Source organism: Erithacus rubecula (assembly GCF_903797595.1).
Source record: "Erithacus rubecula genome assembly, chromosome: 3".
NCBI classification, from domain to species: Eukaryota; Metazoa; Chordata; class Aves; order Passeriformes; family Muscicapidae; genus Erithacus; species Erithacus rubecula.
This window is the reverse complement of record NC_136689.1, coordinates 46,506,765-46,520,602: the sequence shown is the minus strand read 5'-3', so window position 1 is coordinate 46,520,602 and position 13,838 is coordinate 46,506,765. Positions and strand designations below refer to the sequence as shown.

At 41.0% G+C, this 13,838-nt stretch overlaps 1 protein-coding gene across 4 annotated transcripts; it reads right to left on the bottom strand.

Moving 5' to 3' along the window:
• Positions 1-6,435: 6,435 nt before the first annotated feature.
• GPR141 (G protein-coupled receptor 141) lies at positions 6,436-13,056 on the bottom strand. Of its 4 annotated transcripts, none has more exons than XM_079302676.1 (3): positions 12,982-13,056; positions 9,794-10,066; positions 6,436-8,007 (listed from the first exon to the last, which is right to left on the bottom strand). In XM_079302676.1, the coding sequence occupies exons 2-3, from the start codon at positions 9,812-9,814 to the stop codon at positions 7,060-7,062; spliced, it is 969 nt and encodes a 322-aa protein (XP_079158802.1). In that variant the 5' UTR covers positions 9,815-10,066; positions 12,982-13,056; the 3' UTR covers positions 6,436-7,059. The 4 variants fall into 4 exon arrangements, with proteins under 4 accessions (XP_079158802.1, XP_079158803.1, XP_079158804.1 ...); XM_079302677.1 differs by having other exon boundaries at positions 9,794-10,087; positions 12,982-13,014; XM_079302678.1 differs by lacking the exon at positions 12,982-13,056 and adding an exon at positions 11,786-11,827.
• Positions 13,057-13,838: the final 782 nt, after the last annotated feature.

Genomic DNA, 13,838 nt, shown 5'->3' with positions numbered 1-13,838 from the left:
CCTTATATTCACTAGGACTGGATTTCCTGAAGTCTTCAAAAACCTGAAGGAAACATCCTAAGAGAGATTTCCATCATGCTTTTCATCCACTTCTACCCATGAATATCAGAATGTCACTTTTATTAGGCCAGCCCAACCCTTCTTGAATGTGGGTTGTGAATGGCTTTGAAGTGTGGTATGAGGGCTAAAAGGAGAGACATCAAACTTCTCCAAGGAGATAATCACCAGATCAGTCTTCTCCCAAACATCGAGGAGAAGTGCCTCTTTCATCAATGGTACCAATTCATGCCATCCAACACAGAATGGGGAATCACACAGTTGGGAATCTGTGGAGCACAAGGAGTATATATTCTATATAAAACATTAGCACTTTAAAGTCAGATTCTCTTAAACTCCTTAATTTTAATATAGGAAGTGTCAGTTAAAAACTGAATATTTCAGTTTGCTCTGTTTGACATTTTTATACACAACCACCCTCTGTGAGTCAAATATTTTCAGACATGTTTTTTTTTATTTGAATTGTACTTTTCTGATAAGAACACATAGAAAAAAAATCTCGTATTTCACAGTAGACTATTACTTTCTTGATTTTTTTTTTTCCTCCAGGAAGGGAAAATCCCTTCCTCATGGCCATTTAGTGATACTGACCAAAGGCTCAATTCATAACAATTTTTGAACATAAAAATATTCAAAGTGCCCAAAGTCAATCAAACCTAGTCACCAGTCTCTGGCAACAGTCCATATATTCAGCTCAACCCTTTTGCCTTTTACTGATGCTTTCCAAACACTGATACTTTTTTTTTTTTGGAGACAGAGACCAGAACCACAAACAGTTGTTGATGTGAATATATCATATATGTATATTTCAGCATAATGGCGTTTAGTTTTGTTTTTTTTTTCCTCTCAGTTTATTTCCTAATGATTTCTGAGAAGTACTTTGCTTTTTGAATCATTGCATAGCACCAGTCTGACATTTCCACAGAGCAGTCCCAATTAATGTAATTCCAAATATCTTGAGTGGTGATATCAACTTTTTTTCCCTGTCTGCTTAGTTGTTGCATCTGCGAGCATTGTATTCCTCCTTCCACTTTTTAACTAAGACTCTTTGCAGTTCTGCACAGTCAGTCCTTGTCTTTAATACTCTGAAGAACTTTGTTTCAACATCAGATGCCATCACCACATTACTCATGGACCTTCCAGGTAACTCAAAGTGTCTTGAGAGTCCAAGTAATTGTATCAGTTGGACTTTGCTCATTCCATATACTCATCAGTTTTTCTTAATTAATTATCAGATTGGTGAAGCATATTTTCCTTTACTAATGTTGGAACTTTACTGACGCATACCCAAATCACCATATTTACTATATGTAAAACAATACATTGTGTCTTGTAATTTCTGCTAATTGGCTGTAGGTTGTGGCTCAGCAGTTGCCTGGACTTCTTTGGGAAATAGCACCACAGTGGTTGTCTTGCAGCTGACAGGTGCAAAGGGAGTTGAAGTAGAGGCTGACTCCTGCTGCTGCCACCATCACTCTTTGAGTTCCATCGAACTCTCTAGCTGAGCACTGTCTGATAGTAAAATTTTGTTTTTGTTGTTCCCTTTGGCCAGAAATAAAGGTCCCCCTTGCAAATATTCCCCAATTTCTCTTTAGTGAATAGAGATGCTGAAGTTAATCTTGTTTCTCTAAGGAAATTCCTTTGAGAATTATTTTTTACCATCATTATTTTTTTTTTAACCATATCTTTACCATACCTTTAACTCTCTGACACAGTAATGGCTCACTTCAGAACTCTCACTGTTAGGGTCTAAGAAATCTCTTACCTGAAATAATGGGCTGACTGCACATCCCACACAGGAGAAAATCCAAATTAAAACCACCAAATAGACTTAGTAACACTATTAAAGACTGCTAAATTGCTGTATTACCTAAAAACCAAAGCCAAATCCGACCTTGATGTCAGCTGTCACTGAAAAAAAGATACCGAGCCTTCCCCATATACTGTATCAACTTTTTCTCTCTGTTTCAACATTCTGGCAATATGAACTAAATTGACTGCACTTCACCTACCTGTATGCGAACAAGCCTATTAGTAGTCCTATTGCTTCCACCAGCTTGCAGTCACTGTGGGAAAAAAAACAAACTGATGTGAAACATGGTGTTTGCAGTTCAATGAACTAGTCTAGGGTTCAAATGAATTCTGAATCTTCAACATACCAGTAAATAAGCAACCCAACACTAGGAGAAAGTCATACTGAAGCCACACATATATTTAGTTACTGAATTAATTTTTATAAATAAATTATGTTTTCCTCTAATGTGATCACCAAAGGAAAAAAAACCAGTGTTCTACAAGAATGCTCCAAGTCAGTACATTATTATTTATCATGTACTCAGGAACAGTTACCATCTAGAAAAAATGAACATATTCCAAATAATTTAGTATTTCAAAGAAGTTACCTTTTACTCAACAAAAGGAGGATGAATACAGGGTTATTATTTTCCTGTTAAAAAAAAAAAAAAAGAAATTTAAGTATGTGTAAATTATAGATACTGAAGAAGAATAGTATCAAATGACAAGCAGACATTAAATTATGTCAAGTACAAGGTCACACACTTAAGTGCCTGTTAAGGAAAGCAGAACACAGACACACAGACTTTACATTTCCTGAAACACCAGTAGGAGTGACCATCCAGTGTGTTTCCTAAGGGCAGAGGGACATGCTGCCTGGGAAGGATGCACATGGTCTCTAGAGCATGAGGAGCACCGGGTACAACCTGGGTGTTGGATATGTTTAGTGCCAGTAGCTCAGAGCGCAGCTACAGTGCCAGATGCAGGTTGAACTCTTGTAGGTGACAGCTTCTTCAAGACATCTGAGACTCTGCCATGGAAAAGTTGAGCTGGTCAGAAAACTAGGTCTGATTGTGAGTGTGGGGGCACAGCTGAGAAGGGTTTTTCATGGTGCAAGTGTGACTGCCAGAGTGGCTTTTAGATGGTCATACAGAGAAGTTTCCTTAATGCTGGTAATGTCATCACCTCTAGATATTATAGCATTATTGCCTCTTGTGTGTGCCACTCACAGGCTGTGTCAGTGCGAATGGTGGCAATGCAGCTGAGTGCACAGTGTGGGAGGCACTGGCCTGTGACAGCCCCACCTGGCAGGGCATGTCAGGTTTGTCACCTTGATTTGTCACTAGATTTGTCACACTTCACAGGATGGAAATTGTCTCAGGTGCCTTGGCTGCACCACCACTGTACCTGGTCCATCTGTTCTTAGGCTTCACCTTGGTGCTATTAGCCATGGCCTGTGAGTATTGTTTTCACTACAAAGTACCTGAAATAACTTGAAGGTGATGTAACAACCAACCAGAGTGAGGTTTTCACAGCACAGCATGCTTATATACAATGCCATGCTGGAGCAAACCACAGCATTGTGTTGGAAGCTTGCAGGCAAGACTTGCTAAAGAGCTGTCAGGAACAGCACAGAGCAAAGGAGAGCACACCTGTCCTTGGTTATTCCAAGGAGGGCACAGCTGTCCCTGGTTTATCCATGCTGCTGCCCCGAGTAGTTTATCCAAACCGCTGTCTCTGTCAATTGTCTATGCTACTGCATCAAATGGTGCGCTGGTTTGGCAGTCAAGGGAAGATAGGGCAAACGCAAATTGAAGATGGGGCCAACCCATGCAGTGAGGATGAGAAACCAAGGCACAGAGTCACTTTGGGCTGAAGATATGTGACAGTGATGATACAAGCATAGCAACCAGCATTTCACCACAGGAAGGAGCATTTAAATGGAGAGACAATTCCAGACACTGCAGTGATGTTTAATGTGGACGATACAACTGTCCCTGAAAAAGACCCCTGGGATCTCATACCCTGAGACAATTAAATGAGAAATGTTTCCCCCGCTGCTGAAACCCCTGTTATCATTTAGGATTTCTATTGGTCTTTAACTTTACTAGATGATTGGTCTTTTCTCACCTAGAATCTAAAAGTAATTGGATAGTTTTCAACTTGTAATTTTACTGGTTAGAATCCCAATCCCCCTAAAACCTATAAAAACCCCTTGCTATGCTATGTATCTGGATTTTGCTGGTAGAACCCTTTCAAGAAATAAAGCTACCTTTGGAACCTCTATGGCGACTCCTGAGGCCTCATTCCTAGCTAGTTGAGAATCTGTCCTGGTTTGAAAGGGCAGGTGTCTGCCAGTAAGGGCAGAAGTTTCCCTTTGGAATAGAGACTTTGTTCCACTCCCCCCCCCCCAAAGTATTATAATTGTTTGAATCAAGGACTCTGAGGCAGAGATAAGGGGGTGGGAATAACAGCTCTTTTACTAATATATCTAACTGTACAAGCAGAAAACAATAACAGTTAAAATTGCTAACAGAACGGAATAGATAACTCGGTGTCAGTCCCTTCAGATGCAAGCATGCTGTCTCTGTGCTTAGTCCACAGCCCGGATCTGCTGAAGGGCAGGTGGGAACGGAGGCAGGAGCTGGGGGGGGGGGGGGGGGGGGGGGAGGGGCGGCAGCGGACACGCCAGTGCCGGGCGGGAACGGGCTGGAGCGGCGGCTCCTCACTCACCGTGTGTGTCCGGGTGATCAGCTGTGTCCGCGGAGGCAGGAGGCTGGAATGGGGCAGATGCAGGGCAGGTGATCGCAGAGGGTCTGGCTCTCCTGTGCTCCGGCCGCGCGGCTGAAGATCCTGGGCGTCCTCCTCCGAGCTTGCCGGAAACATGAGTGCCCTCCCGGAAGCCTCAGAGGCCCCTCCGGGAGCCGTTCCCACCCACCCCTTTTGTCTGGGCTCATCAGAGATCATGGGTGTAACCCGGCCAGCTCCATTGGCGTGATAATGGGAAAAATTCTTTCAATTGACACAGTAAGAGAAAAAACACTCAACCCCCAACAGAAGCTGATCTTCTGCTTGGAGCTATCCAGATCCTGCAGCAGCTAGAAGCTAGAACCACCCCAGCTCCAGCACCTACAGTTTCACTTAGCAGAAAACATAGCTCCGAGTCTGGAAGGTGAAGAAAGGTCAAGTGCGATGTGAGAAAAGAACACACTTAAGCTGTTGGTGATAACAATGGCACTGCTTCATGGTTCAAGGTCCTCCCTTAAAACCAGGTACTTAGGAAAAAGTGCTTTGTGTTTCAGCTCTGCAGTTAAACCCAGAGAGCAAGGGCAAGGTGGCAGGGGACGGTCTCTTTGAGGAAAAACCAAGCACCGGGTGTGCCAAGGCAGGTACACTGGCAGTCAGGAAAAGGCTGGGTGGCTCAGGGAGCAACTTGGTGTCATTACTGACAAAGGTTCAGTCATCACTGACCAAGTGTCATCATGTGGACTCTCGAATTGCAGAGATTGCCCAGGTGCTCAGTCCCAAGGGTAAACAAAGTTCCAACACATTTCTGCCCCTTCTGGAGCACAGCAAGTACTAGAGAGTGGGGCAATTCCTGCAGACTGTAATTTCATGGTACAGTGGACACAATTTCTGAGGATGCTGGGCTGTAAGAAGGCTTTGATGTATCCTGGCAGAACTAGGCTGGAGTGGGATAAATAATGTGTACAAAATAGGTATATTGAAATAAAAATACAGAATTTACTCTTTCACTAAATAAAAGGAAAAAAAATGAGATAAAATATCTTTTAGGAAGTTGTAAGTTCACTCTGAAGTTAGAGGAATTAGAGAATTCATTTTCTTCTCTTGAAGCTGGAGAATTGCAAAGGGATGACTGAGAACAGAGCTAATGTTCAGCACACTGCTAAAAATAATTTTTTTATGCAATTCTCACTTTTCATTTAAATGTATAATCCACTAAATAGACTAGGTCTAGTCTGTCATGTTGAAAGCTTCACAGCTTCCAGTGAAAGCTAACAGCAGGTGACCAGAAGGCAGGACAGGAGGTGGCACTCTGGCCCTCTTTGAAACCTTTCTGAAAGCCCATTTCAAAGCAGAACTTAAAAGAAGGAGCAATTACTGAGTAAATTCTTGTATATTTGGGACAATTGACTCAAGTATGCATCATAGAGTAGGTATGGAGCCCAACCTAAAGACAAAAGTGCTGTTCAAACAACATAAAATATATTTAGTATCAGCTCTAGGAATCTGCCCAGCAAAAGATCATAACCAAACATGGATGCAGCTCCTGGGAGAAAACCAGGCAATGTTATAGTGTATTGCACTGAAAAGTCAAAGGTACAGTCTACGTAAATTCCCTTTGCATATGAACTTCTGGTAAAGCCCAGCAGTAGCTCAGCCCTTTAGGGCTGAGCATCTCCACAGCCAGTGAGGGGAGCTGGTAGAGAAGAATTCATCATTCTGGGAAAGTATACCTGATTCTGAGAGTATTCGCTCCAGCACAGCACATGCATCATGGCTGGATACCTGAACTGCTAAGATAATTGTGACTATTTCCAAGTAAATCAGTCATCCCTATTTAGTTCACTTGATACAGCATTCTATATGAGAAAATATATGCAAAACATTTCTCATTTCAATTAAGCAAGTATAGTAATTAGCAAACAACTTTAAACAATGTTTAATACCTTTACCCTCTTCACCCCACCTTCTATTTTTGCTAAGCTTTTAAGAAAGTATTGGTATCTTCCCTCATATTTTATGAGAGCTTGTGGGAAATAAATAAGAAATGTATGGGAAAATTACATCGATCTTTAATTTTCAAAAATCTGTACCTTAGGCCATAAAACCCAGTTTATTTATTTGTATTTTTACACTGCAATTCTCAAGTCTGCTCCTGGTGCCTTTGACTTCACAAATCTTCATGTAAAAACAGCAAGACAGAAGCGCCCATGACCTTTCTTCCCTCTTCTCCAGGTCCATCCACAACTCACTGGGTAGCACCATGAGGAAATTGCTCAGACCACCTTCCTGTTTACCAGCTGAGACCCTGGAGGCAATTTGCTCCATTAATTCAGGAAGCTGATGTGCATAGCCTTGTATGAGTGTGTTGTGCCATTTTCAGAGCACACCCTCACTTGCTGAGGAGAGAGTTTGCCATGTCTGTCCGATCCCAGGTTCTGCCCACTCTGCAGGAGGCTGATGCTAGCAGCAAGGCAACCTCCTGTGGAGCATCCCCACATTTTGCTTGAAGAAGCGGCTTCCACTCAGCATGAATGACAACAGGTCCAGACAGCTCAGGGCAGTCAGGCTTAAAAAAACCTCATTGTAGCTTTCTAACTGGTCAAAATCACTCACATGCTCTATGTAATAGGCCCTGAACAGGTGATAGGGAAGGAACCAAATTATGATGACCCAGATGAAAATCAAGTTTTTTATTTGGGCCCAGAATTCTTGGTGTGAACAGAGGGAGGTGGAAAATTTTCTCACCACTTTTACCAGGATAAGAATCTGCAAGCCCAAGAGGACACAAGAAATGAGGGCAACAGCTACAATTAAGGTGTAATTCAGGGCTTTCACACTCATATGCTGTAGTTCTTTGTGGAACTTGAAGCATGTTGTATTATTGTATAAGCCTGAGCGTCCATACTCAAAGTAGAAGAGCGGCACCCCAAAGACCATGACGAAGACCCATACGGCAGCGCTTGCTGCAATGGCGTGCAGCTTCCTGTAAAACTCCACCTTGTCCTTCCACTGAAAGAAGATGAGCCACCGGATCACCAGTGTGATCACATAAAATACAAAGGTCAGGTACATGTGGATGTGTACCATGGCACTCACCATTTTGCAAAATGGCATATCAAATACCCACTTCTTTTTGACATAATAATGGAGGCGGAAGGGGACTGTGAAGACAAGGAGGCTGTGCACAACGACCAGGTTAATGATGGCAGTCGTGGTCACAGATAGAGTGCTCATCTTGAGCAGCACAAAGGACATTGTGATAGACCCAATTCCACCTCCAGCAAAGGCAACCGAGTAGACAGTGACCAGTATGGCACTCATGGTGCTGGTGTGAATGAAGGCAGAAGAGGAGTCACTGATGTTCCTGGTCCCTTCAGTCATGTTCCTGAAATCTTCCTGGTACATATTCTGAAAATGAAAGAATACAGAAAGACTAAGATAAGGTAGGAATGAGAGGGTTTACCTGAAAAGCCAGAAGGTCTTCCCACCCGTCTCTTAGACAAGGAACAATCCTGAAATCTCACTGATGGCATCATCAGTAGCTGTAACCTGTACTTTTATCCATACATCCTGCAGCCTAGGGGAAAATGGATGAGAAGGTTGGGCAGAGAGCTGCTTTAGTCCTTAAGACATTTCCAGTCATACACCTAAAAACAAGTATGAATAAATAACATATGGGGAGAAATGATCCTTAGAGAAATTACATCGTTGTGGTGGTTTTGTGCTGTGTTATATTTTCTCCTCTTTTCTGAGCATCTGCATGCTCTTACAGTGAAGATCAGAGATGCTATTTTAATTCTGCTACTCATTCATCAACTTGTTTCTTTGCAGCACAAATCTGTCCTTCCCAGGGCCAGATAACAACCATATGTTGATCTAAGATAAAAATTCTGTTTGTTACTGAAAGCTGAGTTTTGAACACATTACAGTCAACTTTTTCTCTATGGACAGTTTCTCTCAATCAATGGATTAAACAACATGAATACCAAGACTGCACGGAAATCCTGCTCAGATCCGTCAGGCCTTGAAGTGTTGTCAGTACTGTCCTGTTCTCAAAGCCATTTCAAATCTTTCTTCTAGTAACTGGGTGTTAGGAAATGGACTGCTAGAAAATAATAGGAAAGCATATCCTGGGTGAGTGTAAATCATCCCATCTGAACCAAGCAGAAGCTAAATGCAAATTAACAGCAAGTTTATAAAGTATGGTATACATTTTTAATATATTACCATCCAAAAGAGAGATTAAAAGTAATTCTTATAAATTGAACTGCAGCTCCTGTTAGGATTTTAAGTACTACAAGATTATATGGGAGGGGAAGAGTTCAGGTAGGGTGTCATCCTGAAGCATATTTGCATATGTAAAAATGTCCAGGGGATGTTTACATTACAGTTACAGAAAATAATCAAGGAAAACTGAGCAGTGTTGGGCTCTATACTATCACAATTATACTGCTACTGCTACCTGAACTGTAATTTAAAACTGACTCTGGTAAGCCATTCATTTCACCAGTTATCTTAGGTTGCAATACAGGATGTGACCAAAAGTATGTATTCTATTATCATCTGTTGAAACCAGGTGGGGCAATCATCTTTATCTTTTCCACAACCCATCCTCCCTCCAGGAAGATATCATTTGCTGATAGGTCTTAAGTCCCACTGTATGACTGATAAAATTACATCATTCCATTGTGAGATCTTCCAGCCAGTGGGAGGAGCCAAACCTTTCTTACCTAGATAAAAACTGAAATTTACAACACTGAATTTTTGTCATTTTTCATTTAATAATAAAACTCTTTTAACTTCAGAGATTAGTTCCTCAGTCTCTTTGTATGAGTGATGTTTGAGCTTTATTTTCATTTTTCAGGTAGCACAAACTGCCAAAAGTTAGGAGAGGAAAAATTTTTTAGCAGTCCACTCATTTTATGGAAAAGAGGAAATGACTATAACAGTTTTATAAACTGTTTTTGCCCATAGTGCGAAATTAGTATCTGTGATGCACCTCAGGTGTTTTGTACTGTTTCTTAGCAATATTTCTAAGCACTTACCTCACCGTAATCAAGATCTCTTCATACATTGAAAAGTTATTCTCTAGCTATCCCAATGCATATAAGACTACAGATGCCTTATTATTATCATCAGTATAAATATAAGTGTAATACCTCAAACCGATGTGCTAGTTGTTGGCATTACTGACCTTTTCTGTTTGATCTTGCATTTCAGAGTTACGTGGACAACAAATTCCAGTACATTAAGCAAATTACAATGGATTGCAGGGAAGGAGCATTTCATTAAAGTCACCGCAGATTGGCACACTGCAGCTCTTGTATCAGAAATGGTGCAAGTTCCTTCCAGTTTTGTTCTCGTTTCTGAGACACTTCATCCTCACAACTATGAAAGTCAGAAGGGATTGGCAAGAGCTCTTCATCAGTTTCTCCAAGTTGTTAAACTTCAGTTTGAAAGGATGTCTCTAAAAAGAGGCATTATGACACTGTTTGGATTTAAAATGCATATTTAAAGTTTAAGACTTTTAAAAGTGTCACAGGGGGAAAGGCAACACACTTATGGCTTGGTGTGAGCAGACCCAGCAGCAAGGCTGCACTTGAAAAAGAAGAACCTCTTGTTGTCACCCTTTGGAGGCAAGCAGTGAAATTTGAACTGAAAGCAGTAAGAACAGATAAGCAGAAGTCAGATACCTGATACTTTCTTCTGACTTTACAGTGAAGTGTGCAGCAAGTGACCTATTTCTGTCTGCAAATAAGCAACTGAGTTACTGAAGTGCAGGTTTCTGCAGGATAGGTAATTTTCATTAATCTTCCAAAACAAAAAAAGGCTACTAGCAGCTGTGGTAGGAGATTACCAGCTCCCCAGTAGTACAGGCACCCCACTGAAACATCATTGCATGAATACAGAGTGTAACATAACACAGGGCATTTCACAGAGGAAATAGTTTTCTGGTGAAATGAGGTTTCCTATTGTACTGACACTCACAAATCTGTAACTACTGACTTGAAATGCAACTTAAAAGTCCTTTTGCTAGAATTTAGCAGGAGGCACATGGATTAAGAACTAATGTGGACCTTACAAGACACAGCTGTTCTTGTTTCTGTGCCTTCCCACCCCCTCTAGCAACTGCCGGTTCAATGATATTGCTCAAGTTTTGGACCCAGGTTTGTTCTTCATCTGTGTTAAGCCTCTAATGACTTGGCTGAACTTCTGCTGGACATGAGCCTTGAGCAGCCATAAGGCAATGGAGGACATCACTTAATTTGGATGCTACAGCAGCTGCTGGTGCCAAGGATTGGGGGACAATTTCAAAAATAGCAGTTGTAGTCTGACAAAGGAGGTAGGTTGCCAACAGGCCAGAGGCTAATTCTTTTCAGAAATATGATCAGCAAAAATACTCTTGTGCATTCAAGATTTGTCAGTGTTGATAATGCAATCACAATCATTTAATGTGACTGTCTGTGCAGCATAGTGTGTGAGACTTCCCTGGACTGCTCTTCTCAGGACAGAAAAAGTCATAATGCTCAGTCCCTGCCTATGTTCAATGCCAGGTTGGATGGGGATTTCAGCAACCTGGTCTAGTGGAACACGTCCCTTCCCATAGCAGGGCTGTTGGAACTAGATGATCTTGAAGGCCTCTTTGATCCCAAACCATCATGTGATTCTATGAGAACAATTTGATCTCTGTTCAAAATTTTCCAGGTAAGAAATATTCATTCTAACCTTCAGGAACTTGTTTCTCTTTTATCTTACTGATGTCTATCTTACTATTAAAAAAAAAAAAAAGGTAAGAAAGAATAAAAGATTACCGTATTCCTGGACAGAATTTACCTCAGCTTCCAGGCACTTAATGTGCTTCTGCCTCTGTCTTCAGATTTAAAAATCTTTTGTCAAATTTTGGCTTCCCCTGTAGATATCTGATATGAGACAGAAGAGGCTTATTCTCCCTTGATCCCAGCCATACCTGTGGCTCCCCAGTGAACTGCCATTACACTTGTACTTGGTTCTTAGATGAACAACTTTGCATCTGGCAGGGGTAAACGCTCATTCTAGTTTGCGCCTGATTTAGCAGTCCAGAACAGCCTGGCTTGTTGCCTTCATTGCATACTATTTTCCCAACCAAGTCCATTATGTCACCATTAAGTTACATCAACATTAAATCAGCTTATTAAAAACAAGCCACCTCATTTGTCAGAAATAATGACACTCACAATCTCTGTCAAACAGTGAGCTCTACTTTACAAAAAGTGTTTGCAAAATTTATCTTCCATACATGTCTTACTGGCAGGCTCCACACAGATATTCATACGTTCTGATAGTTGGGTTCTGCGAAAGAAGCATTTGCTGTCTGCATGCACCAAACTGAGAAGTTTCACTTGAATCTGGAGAAGAAAAAAGTTCAGCTATGAAAGACTTGTATTTTTGACAGGCTTAATAAATTGAAAAATGAGTGTTTGTCAGAACTGACATTCCTGCACTGAACTAGACTAGGTTGGAGGAAGTGCAAAATACAAATAATTTTTAACAAAAGCCTGCTTAAAATCTGCATCTATTTCACAGAATACTCATTTAGTCTCAAAGTGCTTTCTGTTAAGGGCATTGTAATTGCATTTCAAATTGTTTTATTTCTGTGCTGAGTAGGCTATGCCACTAGAATAATTGCAGAATTTCTTTCATTGCAAAATAAACACACACATGAATTTTGAAGTATAAAAATCTGCAGTATAAAAAATTGGAAAACACTAAAAATAAAATAGTATTAAATATCAAGCCCATTTTTACATTTAGACATTGGCTTTTTAAAAACTTTTCATGATTCCCCTAACTCATTTGGTAGCTCAACAGCTCATGTCCTGCAATCTGTGTCAACATTATACTAATATTTTGTGGTTTCAATCCAGTCCATTGAAGAACAAATGCGACAGGAAAAGCACGTTGAGTTAGTTCTCTTTCATTTAATATTGTCACTATTTTTACACAAAAAATTGGAAACAGTGAAGTGTTCCTATAAAGGATGATTTACCTCCTTAGCTGTATCTTAACAGAGAGAACAAACCCTTCTTGCCCCTACAGAGACTGTGTGATATCAAACACACACAAAAAGATGGACGAAAACAAAATGCAGTGCCTCATAGTTTTAGAAGACAGTGTAAAAATAAAGGGTATCAACATGAAAAAGAATGAAGCAATGTTGTCCCTTACTAGGAAACTGCCAAACACAATGAGAAAACACTTGTGCAGAAAACGGGTTCAAAACAAAACAAACAGACCACCGAACACTTCCCCCTGCCCAAACTTGCAAACATTCTTTTAAAAACTTTGCAAACCAAGGCGCTTTTTTTTGCTTTTTTTTTTTTTTTCTATTTTGTGTATACTTACAGATTAGAGTTTCTCTCTGCAGCAATTTGTATAAATTTCCTAAAATAGTTCCCTTTCAGGACCTCGGCAGGGGCCGGGCCCTTTGGCCACTGAGATCCTGGCTGCTTCCCCCTTGCACCCAGCGTGGCGGAACTGCTGCAGCTGCTGACGCCCCCAGGAGGCTGCCCCACCGCGGGCCCCGCAGTCCGAAGGGGAAGGGAGGCACTGAACCGCGCTTCCCCCCTGCACCACCCCCCCCCCCCCCCCCCCCCCCCCCCCCGGCCCCGGAATGGAATGCGGCCAAGCAACACACTACCGTTTCTGACAGGGCCCCTTCTAGAATCCTAGTCTAACCAGCTAGATTGTCGAAAAAAATCTCTGTCGCAAAATAACTCCCAGCCGCGCCCCGGAAGAGGTCCCATAACCATCTGTAGGCCCAGGCCAGATGTTAACTCTTTCACTACCCAGAATGAAACTTATAGACACTGTTCTCTCGCCTAAGTTAAAAAACAAACTAAACCAAACAAACAACCAAACAAACAAACCCCAAATAACAACAACAACAACAACACAAACAAAAAACTCGAAACAAAGTAAAAATACACACAAAACCAACATAAAAACACCGAGATAAGAAAAAAAAAAGTCAAAATCCCAAATAAAAATAACTAAATGACTCTATAACATTATAGAGTAGATAAAATGTTCTAACTATAAATATAAGCAAAGATATTTATGATAGTGTAAGCAAATGTTAAAATAGTTATAAAAACCATAAGAAGTTTAAATAAAGGGAAAAAAAGACCCCTGCCACCACCGAGGGAAGAGGAAAAAAAAAGGAACTCTATTTTCAAAAACAAAAAACGTTTTTGTTTAAA